Source organism: Scyliorhinus torazame, chromosome 7 (assembly GCF_047496885.1).
Source record: "Scyliorhinus torazame isolate Kashiwa2021f chromosome 7, sScyTor2.1, whole genome shotgun sequence".
In the NCBI taxonomy this organism is placed as follows: Eukaryota; Metazoa; Chordata; class Chondrichthyes; order Carcharhiniformes; family Scyliorhinidae; genus Scyliorhinus; species Scyliorhinus torazame.
This window is the reverse complement of record NC_092713.1, coordinates 281,325,692-281,339,371: the sequence shown is the minus strand read 5'-3', so window position 1 is coordinate 281,339,371 and position 13,680 is coordinate 281,325,692. Positions and strand designations below refer to the sequence as shown.

The 13,680-nt window shown below is 42.6% G+C and overlaps 1 protein-coding gene across 1 annotated transcript in view; it reads right to left on the bottom strand.

Moving 5' to 3' along the window:
• Positions 1–1,088: 1,088 nt before the first annotated feature.
• The window catches only part of LOC140427069 (cyclin-I-like), a 61,994-nt gene continuing 49,402 nt past the window's right edge, over positions 1,089–13,680 (bottom strand). The window contains exons 5-7 of the mRNA XM_072512546.1: positions 11,641–11,781; positions 10,442–10,672; positions 1,089–6,218 (exon numbers count right to left, since the gene is read on the bottom strand). Coding sequence (XP_072368647.1) covers positions 5,832–6,218; positions 10,442–10,672; positions 11,641–11,781 — 759 coding nt within the window. The 3' untranslated portion in view covers positions 1,089–5,831. The remainder of the gene's footprint in view (positions 6,219–10,441; positions 10,673–11,640; positions 11,782–13,680) is intronic.

Here is a 13,680-nt window from a genome sequence, read left to right as displayed (position 1 = left end):
CCTATGGTGCATATTGCACAACGGATTACCTTAATGTGCACAGCATAGTTTTGTCACCTGTGATTTTAGTGGACATGAATTATTTATATCTGTGCTTACTGCTGAGTGAAATAAAGACTGGTATTTATGGGAACATATGAAATAGGCCATATGGCCAATTGAGCCTGCTTCAATAAAACCATGGTCGTACTTCAATATCAACTCCGCTGCAATATCCATTCCCATATCCTTAATTACTGGTGTCCAAATATCTATCCATCTCAACCTTGAATGCGCCCACAGCTACCTGGGGTAAAGCATTTCAAAAAGTCACAATGCTCTGAGTGAAACAAAATCCTCCCCACCTCAGTCCTAAATAATTGACCCCTTATCCGGAGAACATGACCCCTAGTTCTAGACGCATCATCCAGGAGAGTCAACCTCTCAGCATTTATCCTGTCTAAAGAATTGTATACACTTTGGGTGATCACTTCTCATTCCTCTAAATTCCAGGGAATACATATAGGCCTTTTGTGACTTCTTGGCTATCCCAAAGGACTTTACAACTATTGCTGGAAAAAGAGACATGTCAAAGCTTTTAATCTTGTAGGCTCGAAGTATGGCGTATTTGTGTATACTGGAACTCACATACATTAATACACAGGGCCCTGTTCTTTGCAGACAGTAAGAACATGTAAGCACATTGTGTCTGTTCCAGCTCAACAAAATGAGTGATAGCCTTCGTTGATGCATTCCCCAGGGCAATGCCTTGATCAGTCAGGGTTAAACTGTTGGGTTTAAATTAATGAGCACACGTTGCAGTTTCTAAACAAACCAGAAAGGATTGAGTTCTGAAACTATTACCCAACAGTTTTCAGAGTATGGTAAATACGGGACACTCCGTGGCAAGGTAAATTCCCAGCATCAATGGGAAGAGGTGAAAACTCTGGAGACACGGATGAAATGTACAACCAAATAGCCTCTTTGTATAAAAAGGGATTGACACTAGAATAATTTTCACTTTGTATGACTACCAATAAAGTGTTACTGATGTATGGGCCTACACACAAACCATAAAGATAAAACAAACAAGACCGAAAACACTGATATTTCTCAAAATATTACAATTTTATTCTCTTGCTTCTGATAAGCCTCCTCACGTCTTGTACAAATTGAACAAAAAAGCTCCTCCAGGGACAGTCCTGGATTCAGCGTAAGGCAGCTGGGCTTCCAGTATTTTGCTCAGTATCAACTACTCAGCGTTTACATAATTTAGAAAATACTTATGAGAATAGAATATTATATCAACAAACAAGTGTGTTGAGTCGTGTACCGCTAATGATACAACTAATGAAGAATCTTTTCTTCAAGAATACAAAATATTGTTCTGCTTAAATAGCACCAATAATATCACAGTATTTAAAGCATGCTAAGCTGATTTCTTTAATAATTTTTGATCCCACCACAGAGACAAATATGTTTTCCAATTAAATATGTTGTACTTAATTTCAGCTAAATTTGAGGATTTTTTGCTTTTCGTTTCACTTCAGACAGGTTTTACCATTAGACCCCTTCAACGCAAGATGTGACCTTTCCAAAAATAAATACAGTTACAATTAACTAGAAATAATGCCTTTTTCTGTGCTGGAATTTTTATTAGCTGCCCTTAAAACAAGTTACTATTCTTCCACACATTCTGAATATTGCACACACTCCCTGACTCTTCCCCGCTCCACACACACCCTTCCACACACATACACATCACTAATCAAGCAACCACATAATTCACACACAAGCATAACAAGTTTAAAAAAAAAAAAAACAGCTGCTTGAGATACTTCAGTATCTCGATGTTAGGTTATACGCTGGGTCAATTAATTCTCTTGCCATTTGTAGAGAATGTTTTTTCTCTAAATATCCAGTATTAACATTGTGAAAGATTTTAAAGGACCAAATACTTTAATGTCACATTAGTGCTCCTTCACTAAAAACTTCCTGAAGCTCTTGCAGCATTTTTGAGCATTTTCAGTACGCTTATAATTATTATATTTTAGCACAAAAAAAACTAGTTGAACTCTCATGTTATTCTGCACAACACATGTAGTTTCTTCGCGTAAATGACTGGAACAGACCACATAATTCAGTTGCTTTTCTGAAGCTATCCTTCCATATCCCCATTAATAGCTATAATTTTTTTTAATGAGTTTCTTCTGCAGTAGAGGATGTTGTGCTCACAGATTTTGTGGGATGTCATTTCAGTGACAGTTTAACCAGGCATTATAGACGTTCCATTGTGGATATCGGCATCGGAATTCCAAATGGCATAAGTTACTGCAGGTACATGCAGATGTAAACTTTGTAACATTTTCTCTAAATATTACTACCATGCTATGTTTGGGATGATTGCTCAGCTTTTAGAGGAAATTATTCCAAAATAGCTGAAAGGAATAGAGTCAATAAGTTTTACAAAATGCATATGGTGAGTAATTTAAGAAAGATTTTTCCAGATCATCACCAAACAGAAGTAGCACTTTAGTCATTTTAGTAATGGCACATGGCTCCTTTAATAAACTACTGTGAACACTGTGCTTGCTGAATCTCAGAATCTTTTCTTCGGAGAAATCAATTACAATTGTAAAAATTGCACCTTTTTAATAAAATCCGACTTTCATTTTGAAATGATCCCGTTTTAATTTTTTAATTAGTTCAGTGAATTGAGATCTTAATCTGAAGTAAGCTTTTAGTACACCCAGGACCAACGAGACTTCATCTTCACAGTTTATTATGCAGCTTGAGTAACTTGTAAGCTGTTTAACCTGCTACCCCTTCCCCCATTACCTTTTCTAACAAACTTTTTTAAAAAAAGTTAAAGTTCACAGTTTTTACATCGCATGAAATAAGATTTTGCGCTTCTTATGCCTTAGAATCTTAGAAACCCTACAGTGCAGAAGGAGGCCATTCAGCCCATCGGGTCTGCACCGACCCTCTGAAAGTGTATCTACCTCGGCACAGTCCCCTGCCCTATCTCCATGACCCCACCTAGCCTGAACAGGTGGGGTTACCGGGATAGGGCAGGGGAGTGTCAAATAATTTTTTAAAAAGTTGTCTTTGGTTAATTTTCTCACAGGATCTGGCAAATTTAAATTTGCAATTTCACAATTAACTACCAGATGTTTCTGAAATGCCTTAATAAGCACAGAAGCATAATTGCCCTAAGAGCTGTTCACTACACAGTGAATTAAAACGTACCATTATAAATGTGGTGTATATATCTGAGAGACACCACTTCAGGTGGCATCTGAATATAAAAGTGGCACATATACTCCAATAATGGTGTTGAAATAGCTTTGGGTATAGTTCAGTGAAACCTAGGAATCTAAGAAGCTGAACTGTATAGCCAGAACAATGAAATGCTGGCAAGAGGCCATGATAAAACTGCATGGTGCTTATGTCAGACCACATCTTGGCCACTTAGACTGAAAGGAGATAGTCACATACCAGATGAATAGATGGTTCAGGAGCTTGAACCTTAGTGTCAGAGGACTAAGCTGTGAGGGTAAAAGAAACTGAAGAAACCTTCGGCTTTTTAAACCTTGTAAGTAAATGTCAATGGTTACATTATTTTTCGAAGGTTAATCGAGTTAATAGAGCAAAATTAAATAGCTTTAAGATACGGAAAGGCAAATTTAAACCAGATGCCAAGAGGCTCTTCACAGAACAATCAAAACGTGGAATAAAGACCCAAATAGGGTAGTAGAATAGAAATTCCTGCAATCATTTCCGAATCAACGGGATGCTGCAACATCGAGTTTTATGGTAGTCCTGGATGGATGAACCAAGAATGGTCAAATGGGACCTGTGAGCTTTAGATGTTGTCAAAGGAAAAGCCACCATAATGCAGAAAATATGGAAGCATATTCTGTGCACGATGGCCACCAGATGGAACTAGTGCACTGCATTCTCTTAAGACAGGAGGTTCCACTAGGTTGTGCTACTACTTTTCAGTGCAATTCACCCACAATCGAACAGCACAAAAGGTCAAAGATTTTTTAAATGCAAGTTACATTCAGTGCAAATATAGTTCCTGGTGATCTTTTGCACTAATTTGAACACCATTGAGCTGGAAGCCAGCTTTGCCCAAAAAACTTGCCACATGCAGAGATCTAGTTAATCACCATGGCAACCTTCTACTAATTTCACTCATTTGCGGACCCTTCAAGGCTCGTAAAATTAAGGTTTTCTTGGTGTAAGGACACTAGCAGGAAAGGTATTCAAATCTTTTATTTTTTTAGTTTACTGAGAAATTGACGAGTGTTCACCAATAAAACCTGGAAGAGGTTCTTTCTGGCTTTTAAAGTCAATTTCAGCTTTTTTAAAATTGGGTTACTCGACGTTCTTATTAAAAATGTATTTTTGTGACAAACCCATTTCCAGCTGTATGAATAAAACTGCACTAAGGTAATATGAAAGAATATCTTTTTTCACACCAATGTTTTTCAAAGCATTACTTTCTAAAATGTTGGCAAGTTGCGCTGATGCATGACAGAATTAAATTTGGCGATAGATGATTGAGTTTGAGCAGAAACCTGGGTGGGGTGGGTGGGGGGGAATCACTTCTCAAACTAGCACAATCTTTGTCTGGATCGTTCATTTTGTCCAAATTGGAAACCCGTGCTCAATATATTAAAGAACATACATTGAGTGATACAAATGGTGGAAACCAGACTGCTTGTGATGGTGGCAGACACATAGAACACTCATGAAGCATTAGATTCAATGTTGCGTGAATGAACTGAAATGAAGTCCACATGACCACCCCTTCCCTCTCCCTGTGTATACAACCCCCCCCCCCCCCCCCCAGCATAAAATGGCTGCTAAGAGGGAGAAGTGAAAAATTGGGGGGCTGGCAGGAAGGGGTTGAAAAATTGGCCGGAATTCTCCAGGTGTTACGATTCACTTTTCCCACTGGCACGCACCCCCCACCCTCGAGTTTCCCAGTGGCGTGGGTGGCTTCAATGGGAAATCCCATTAACAAGCGGCGGGAAGATAGAATTCCGCTGCCAGGGAATGGTGCGCCGCCAAGAAACACATTGCAGGGGGGCCGGAGAATCCCGCAAATTCTAAATGTGATGAAAGTTGTCAACAGCTGGCGCGGAATTCTCTGCCCTCCCAGCTGCCTGTTTCTCGGCAACGGGAGGTGGTGCCCCGTTCGCTGGCGATGGGATTCTATCTCCCCGCCGTTGTAAATGGGAATTCTCATTGAAGCCACCCCACGCTGCCAGGAAACCCGCGTGAGGGAGGTGTGCAGACGGTGAATGACTGGAGAATTCTGGTCCTGATAGCTCGTGAAGGACAATGTTTCCCCACCAATCACTGTGTAGGTCTGAACACCAGGGCCACATCATAGAAAGAAGCATGTTCTTATGACTGTCTGTATCTCTGCCCTGAGGTTTTAAGTGCGACTTAAGTGCAAATCACTGCATGTGAAATTACTCAGGGTGCAAAATACAAACTTTGCCAAGTTCGGATGGAAGAATCCAAGATTCATATTACAATTGTAATATTTTCATATAGGAGGAAATTAACAGTGGCGACAAGAAGAAATCTTCCTACTTCCAAATCAGCTAAAGACATTGGAGTTGTCATGCTCCCTCCCGAGCCTTGGCTTAGTTACTGGGAGGATTGAATTTACCCTAGAATTTAAATCTTAAATCGCTGATTCAAATGCAAATAGGATCTTAACACTATTTAACCTGATCATGTATGTCCGGTTTTAAATGTAACTTTTCCTTTTAAAAAAAAAAATAATAATAATCTGTGGTTTGTTTAACTCCTCCAACTTTGGCTTTATCTTACACATTGTCCACTGGTTGTAGTGGGGGACAAGGAGAAAGGTTTTCTGCTAGCTGTGGTGTAGTTGTGACACAGCCGGTGCCCTTGCCGCTGATTCCCACTGCAACATTGGACATAGCATCTGACCCGGTTTCTTTCGCTGGAGCTGCACTGTTGCCAATTGGAGCCAGTTGGCTGCACCACAGCGCCCCCCTGGTGGGCGATTGAGACTGCGGATCGTATTCCCTAGAACGAGTGTAAAGCATTCTTCCCCTTTGATGGTACTTCGCAAGACTTGAATTTGCAGGATCAAAGATGTAAACTGTATTGAAGTCTGGGGCCACTGTTGGAGGCAATAAATGTTGGGCCACAATGTTCTTACAGTAGACGATGTCCAAGTCGTGAACCTGAAAGAAATAGGAGAGTAAATACATTTATAGATAGGGGAGTTACTTCTTGTGACGTAACGTTTACTTTATGTTGGATGAAGCCAACTCATTTTTGTGTGCACTGTGTCTTTCTTAATCATGTAAAAAAATATTTTATTGTGCTTGCAATCTCGTTATTCATTATTCCATCCCTGTTCAAAAGATTTTTCAAACATTTATTATTCAAAAGGGGTTCAAAAGCCAAGAACTCTTTTAATTATTAGAGAAATTAATACAGTTACTTGGTAGTACAGAACTTGAGTATTGCTGAAAAGAGAGACATGCTGTTGAAACCTTTCATCTTACATTCATCAGGACATACACAAGAATATCAAATTTCAAACGAAACAACAATTTATACTGCCTGAGAAAAGGTGCTAACTGCAAGTGGACTCTGACTAGTCAAGGTATTACCATGAAAAATGCACCAGGGAACAGTTAACCCCCAATCTTTTGTTTGTTTAAAAAAAAAAGGCAAGTCAATCATGATTCTGCACTGTAAAATTTATGATATCTATGATGATTGGCCATAGTGTTGCCATGGGAAATGCACCAGGAAACCGTTGTCTCCCATGCTTTTGTTTAATTGAAAAAGGTGCAATGTCTGGACATGTTCTTGCTGTTTGCAGAAGACACGGCCCTGCGTATGAACCACATTGCCTGGCCAATTAATACATAAAATTGCTTCTTAGTGTAATTTTTAGTACACTCAGATTGTTCAGTAAGTGCTGTCGGATCGAGGAATCACAACTAATATTGGACACCATGGGCGAAATTCTCCCGAAACAGCGCGATGTCCGCCGACTGGCGCCCAAAACGGCGCCAATCAGATGGGCATCGCGCTGCCCCAAAGGTCCGGAATGCTCCGCATCTTTGGGGGCCGAGCCCCAGCATTGAGGGGCTAGGCCGACGCCGGAGGAATTTCCGTCCCGCCAGCTGGCGGAAACGGCCTTTGTTGCCCCACCAGCTGGCGCGGAAATGACATCTCGGGGCGGCGCATGCGCGGGAGCGTCAGCGGCCGCTGACAGTTTCCCACGTATGCGCAGTGGAGGGAGTCTCTTCCACCTCCGCCATGGTGGAGACCGTGGCGGAGGCGGAAGGGAAAGAGTGCCCCCACGGCACAGCCCCCCCCCGCGGATCGGTGGGCCCCGATCGCGGGCCAGGCCACCGTGGGGGCACCCCCCGGGGCCAGATCGCCCCGTGCCCCCTCCAGGACCCCGGAGCCCGCCCACGCCGCCTTGTCCCGCCGTTCAAAAGGTGGTTTAATCCACGCCGGCGGGACAGGCAATTTATCGGCGGGACTTCGGCCCATCCGGGCCGGAGAATCGAGCGGGGGGGGGGGGCCCGCCAACCGGCGCGGCGCGATTCCCGCCCCCGCCGAATCTCCGGTGCCGGAGACTTCGGCAACCGGCGGGGGCGGGATTCACGCCAGCCCCCGGCGATTCTCCGACCCGGCGGGGGGTCGGAGAATGACGCCCCAGGTTCTGAATTTTGCAAGCATGGGTTGATTTAGCACGGTCGGTATTTTGCCTCTTCTGAAGTGACATTCTGTTTGATAAGATGCACCAGTTGCTGAAACATATGGTCTACATACCTGGCATCCTGAAAAGTGTCTAGTCTACCTCAAATTGCCCTCGATGGGAAAGGTGTCTGTAAGGTTTGAGAAATAGGTGAAGCCAGCTGTTGCAAAGCTGCTACTATCCAGTAGCAACACAGGTGGTACTCTTCACTAACAGGCTGCTGGCATCAAGCCAAAAAGACATTCTGTCTACTCCATAAATGACGAATGTGGTATATGAGTTTCAGTGCTGGTGTGGTGCCAGGTATGTAGGTCATACCTCCCAATGACTGGTGGATCTGTTCGCAACAGGCAAAGGATTGACTGTACCCAACCAGCCTATTCTTGCAAAACTCAGAACAGAGTGTCCAACATTAGATGTGATTCCCCAGTTGGACAGAACTTACTGCACAGTCCTGAGTTCGAAGAATTACACCAACAACCAATTTACGATTATCGATCGGGCTTGCAGTGTGGCTCACCTTCGCTTGAGAGAAGGTACATATATTCATACAAAGGGCCATGTCCTCTGCAAACAGAGAGAACATGTCCCAGTATTGCATCTTTTTCAATTAAAAAGGATAGGAAACAGCTGTTCCCTGGTGCATTCCCCATAGCAATGCCTCAACCAACCAGAGTCCGCTTGCTTTTTCTGAATTTGAAACCAAAGCTGGAGTGTTAACTGTTCCCTGGTGTATTTTTCATGGCAACACCTCGACCTGAGTCCACTTGCCAACCAATCAGCACCTTTTTCTCATGCAGTACAAATTGTTGTTCCATTTGAAATTTGGTTTTCTTGCAGCTGTCTTGATGAGCGCAAGACAAAAAAGCTTCCACAGCATGTCTCTTTTTTCCAGCAGCACCAGCAGTATTATTCAAATAATGCAAAATTGAACTTTCAATATTGTGGGAAAAAACAGCTAGACCTCCAACTGAGCACAAGTGCACTTGCTAGATTTGGAAACAGGAGGCTTAGATCTTAATTGATCTGAAAATTGAACTTGAACAAAGATGCTGTTATCATTGTTTCCTTAGGACTGAATTATCATTGGAAATGATTCTAGCTTCTAGCACATAACAGTCATTTTATTAGAAGTTCAACCAAATACGCAGGATATATTTGATCTGATCATCATATTTATCTTAACAAAGCATTATACACACATGCCCAAAAGGATGAAAGGTGAAGGGCTGATTGTTTACCACTTACAATGCGATTCTAGCCCTATGTATGTGCGATTCTAGCCCTATGTATGTTGAATATTGTGTCACAGCTGAGAAAGCACAAAGGAATTGGAAACAGAAATTGGGAAACATCAGGCTGTATTTTACGTGGGGCATGTTTTGGACAGGGGTGGGGGAGGAAATAAGATAGAGCAGGTGTCCATCCTATCATCTTCCCACATAATACTGGGGGGGGAGGGTGCACAGGTGCCGAAATTGGCTGCCCAACTGTGATATTTAAATAAGTAATCATGGGTCATCTAAGATTGTTACCAAGCCAATTGACCCTGATAATATGCTGCCCACATCGTAAGGCTTTGGTGTGGGCAGTCAGGCGGCAGCTGTAGCCTGATTTTTAACAAAGTTCTTCAAAGGTCGGGGAAGGGGGGTTGGTCTTTGCTGATCAGTGGCTTCCCCCATAAAATTAAGCCCCTCCTTCCCGCCTATCTGCCTGCAGCCTTATATTCAGCCCCTCTCAGACCCCCTGACTCTACCCCCCCACTATGACCTCGCCAAACGAACCCTGCCCAAGAGACCTTACATAACTGCTTCAGGGATCCACGGACCTCCTTCCTTCTTCTCTTGCAGTCCTGGCAGCGGCCAATGACACGCTCTTTGCACTGTCGAGGCTGATGGAGCTGCCAGCCAATCAGATTTTCCAGCAGCTCAAGAGAGCGGGATGTCCTCCCCAGTGAGGGGCGGAAGTCCCACTAGAGTCTTGTTTAGCCGCCCATCTCACTTTATGGCTCAATGCCGGCTTTGCAAATGGGTTAGTGGACGGGGGAACGGGGTGGGCGTAAGCCATCCACCCACTTGATATTATTCAGCCCATGGTTGTCAATCTCGTCAGATCAGTCTGGTTCAGGTTGAAATGATTTTACATCCAGGATGCCTACAGACAGCTCTTATTCCCACAGCTTTTGGGGGAGGTGGTTTACGCATCAATATTAACACCAAGCTATCAAACCACATTTTACCTGTCAGTGTGCACAGAATTAATGGCACCTTGGGGGAGCAAGAGGTTTGTTTATCGGCATGAATTACAGAGCAGCATTGGTGATAAGGAGGGCGTTTGTTTACCTGGTCATGTGTAGCGAGACATTACGATGCAAGGAGCAGGGTGTCCACCTGCTAATATGTGGTGAGATAGTGATGGGGCAGCTAGTTTGTGCCGGTGAGTGTATCGCTTACGTTAAGAAGACAAATACTGAGGGTCAAGTCAAATGTATCCTGAGTGCTTGTTTGAACGTCTCATAAAACGTTTGGTTAAAAGTGCTTGTTTAGAATTGCTAATCACAGACAAAATTAAAATGGTTCAGGGCTTAGTGTGATAGTGTAGAAAGATAATTTTTGCCTGGTTGTCTCCTAAACAGATTTTAATGTAAACATGCAGACCGTTCATGAGAAGACTTGCTCCTACCTGTGCTTTTTTTAGCAGATCAGTTGTAACGACAAACCAATCAGGAATCAGTCTCTCTACCTCCAAGCTGATGATTGCCAAGGCGAGCGTGGAGCCTCTGAACTGTAATAACTGGTGGCAAGCCATGCAATGCTGCAACTGCCTGGTCAAGAGTACAGCATGGAGAGAGGGCTTCATCTGAGGCCACTGATCAAGGAGATGGGGCCGGCTGGACATCACCATGGCGTGGAACTGGACAATGGAAATAATGTTTAGGTTAGCCACTGGATGCAAACCAACAGCCCGAATCATCATTCCCTGGTGTCTGTAATACCAATCTAATCAACTTGCTCCCAGACGACCCTGCGATGTGTCTACAGGATTTTTAAAAAAAAACAGTTGAGACAGTAAACTGTTGCGATCTGGGAATTAAAGATACCCTGGAACCTCCAATATCCACCATAACAAAGGAGATTCCCGAATGAATAATGGCAGGTGAAGGATAATTAAGAGTCCTCCAATTTTGGTCGGACATGTGTGGCGCAGCAATAACCCAGATGTGGGAATGAAGACAATTACACAAAGCAAAAAAAAAAAAAAAAACTTTTTGTAGTTTTACTTGCAAAGACAAGTAATGAAAGAAAGTACGCAATGGAGTAATGATTTTGCCCTGCAAAAATGTTGGCAGATATTAGTTATCGTGGATAATAGGAATGTGGATAATGGAGGTTCCACCCTAATAACCTTCTGTCTAATCATTAAAAATGACCTGATGCGGTGTTCAAAACATGCTACATTCGAAATGGGTAAAATTGGCTTAGGGTTGTGAGTAAAGTGGGAAGACATCCCAATTTTCAACTTTTGTTTAAAATGTGACTTTAGTTTGGGGTCTGTTATCACTATTTGACATCGCCCAGTGCATGTGCACAAGCAGTAACGCCCTGCCTCCCTCCACAGTGCCTCTTTAATGTTTTAAACAGCAGCATGAACTGTAGCTTTGAAACCATCAACGACTCTCTCTTGCTGACTGTGAATTGTAACCATTCTTATTGCTAATGGCCTGTTAGGAACCAGTATCCGTGTAGATAACGTGTCTGCTTCGCAGGTATATGTGTCAAAAAAAAAGTTTGGATGAAAAGCTGATGCTAGTGAACCAATCTGAATATCTATCTATCAGTTGAAACATGCTACTTCACAATCTGAAACTCTTAAGTGCTTACTATGTTCACAAAGTCCGCAGGTGTGGCAGTGTAAAGATCCCACTGCAGCTTATCCAGTATGATTTTTTCCATCCTCAGAACCTCACGCGAAGAACAGCCACTGGCACTCTTTGCTGCGAGGTCCTTTACCAGAAGTGTGACCTGTGGAATAATTAACAAATCATTGTGCCGTTTCTGCACAGAATGTCATTTTTGTAGACTTTCTCAAGTTCAGTAAATCATGTCAAAAATGCAGTGTTGCGTGATTCTTCATTTAATCCAATGTTCTTGTTTAAAGGAAGGGAATATGTTGCTTCAAAGGGAGGAAAGTCTCAGGGTGGCACTCCTATTTTGGCATGGCAACATGTCAAGCTACTACTTGACCAGTAGCATATTGGGATGAAAACACTTATGGAAAAGTCAATGTTTGGTGATTGTTATTTTCTCTCTCCTCTGGTGGGCTTGCCTTGCAACCACCACCAGTGCACCAACCCAGTGGTCTCTAGCAGGAACCGCTATCCACACACAAGCTATTTGCTAACAAGTGGCATTTACTCAACAATAACCTGTGCACTGATGATCATTTTGGATTCTGTCACTCAGATTCAATTCTCATTACATCCTTTTGCCCACACTTTGGACTAAGAGGGAAATACAGAGGTGAGGTGCGGGTGACTGCCCTGGACATCAAGTCAGCATTTGACTAAATATGGCACTAAGGAGTCCCAGTTAAACTGAAATCATGGATGATTCGGGTAAACTCTCCAGTCCCTGGAGTCGTATCTGCCACAAAATAAACTGGTCGTGGCTCTTGGAGGCCAATCATCTTAGCAAATTGCTGCACAAGTTCACCCAGCACAGTGTCCTGGACAACATCAATGCTCAGGCTGACAAGTAACACACTGATGCCAGACAATCAACATTCCCCACAGATGACATTCAGTGGCATAACCACTGGTCTACCACTGACCAGAAACTCAATTGGAACAGCCACATAAATGCCGTGGTGGTTTCTTTTTCTCCGTGAGTGACTCATTTCCTGCCTCCCCAAATTCTGTGCACCATCTACAAGGCACAAGATGGAATTCTCTCCACTTGCCTGGATGAATGCGGCTCCATCAACACTCAAGAAGCTCGACACCATCCAGCAATTGGTGAGATTGGCAGCCACACTACCTTTGACATCTACTCCCACCCGTCACTGAATTAAGACTATACTCTCTGCAGGATGCATTGCAGTAGTTCACCAAGATTTATTTGGTAGCACCCTTCCTCAAACCACTGAGAAGGACACTGGTAGCAGATGCAGGGAACAGCACAATCTGAATCTTCTCCTCTTATACCTGCAAAGGAGACTTCTCTTTGTTGTGTTCAACTTGTCAGAATCTGAGGCCACACAGTAGAATGCCAATGTCTAATTTTTATTTTTGTATCTGAATTTAGAAATACCCCCTCAATTGACCAGCAATAACACATCTTAGATTCTTGAGTATAGAATACTGAATGCAATTCATATTAAATTTATACAACTTTAAATATGCTTGGATAATTCAAAGAGACAGGAGCCAACACAAATACAGTAATCATCAAGAGCATAATCTCCGGAACATCTAGTCCTGACTGGCAAACTCGTCAACAACTTCAAAGTAGTGATGGAATAATATTCAGCTGAGCAAAGTTGTTTTCGGAGACACATGGATGACAGATATCTGAGGAATTTTACATGTAAATAAATTAAGTATTAACTACAGGCAAAAGATTCCCTTATTACAAAGTGCTGTGACCTATTAAAGTATATGCTATACACAGGTTTAGAAAAAACATTATTATTTAAGATACCAAAAGGTGTCATGCAAAGAAACACAACACAGTTGCAGAGTGTGAAGAGGAATGTTATACCAATTAATACAAAACAATTCAATACTGTGTGCAGGTATTTTGTGTTCTTTAAAGAATATCCATGGGTCTATAACTCAATGTTTTTTTAAATAAATTTAGAGTAACCAATTATTTTTTTCCCCCAATTAAGGAGCAATTTAGCGTGGCCAATCCACCTACCCT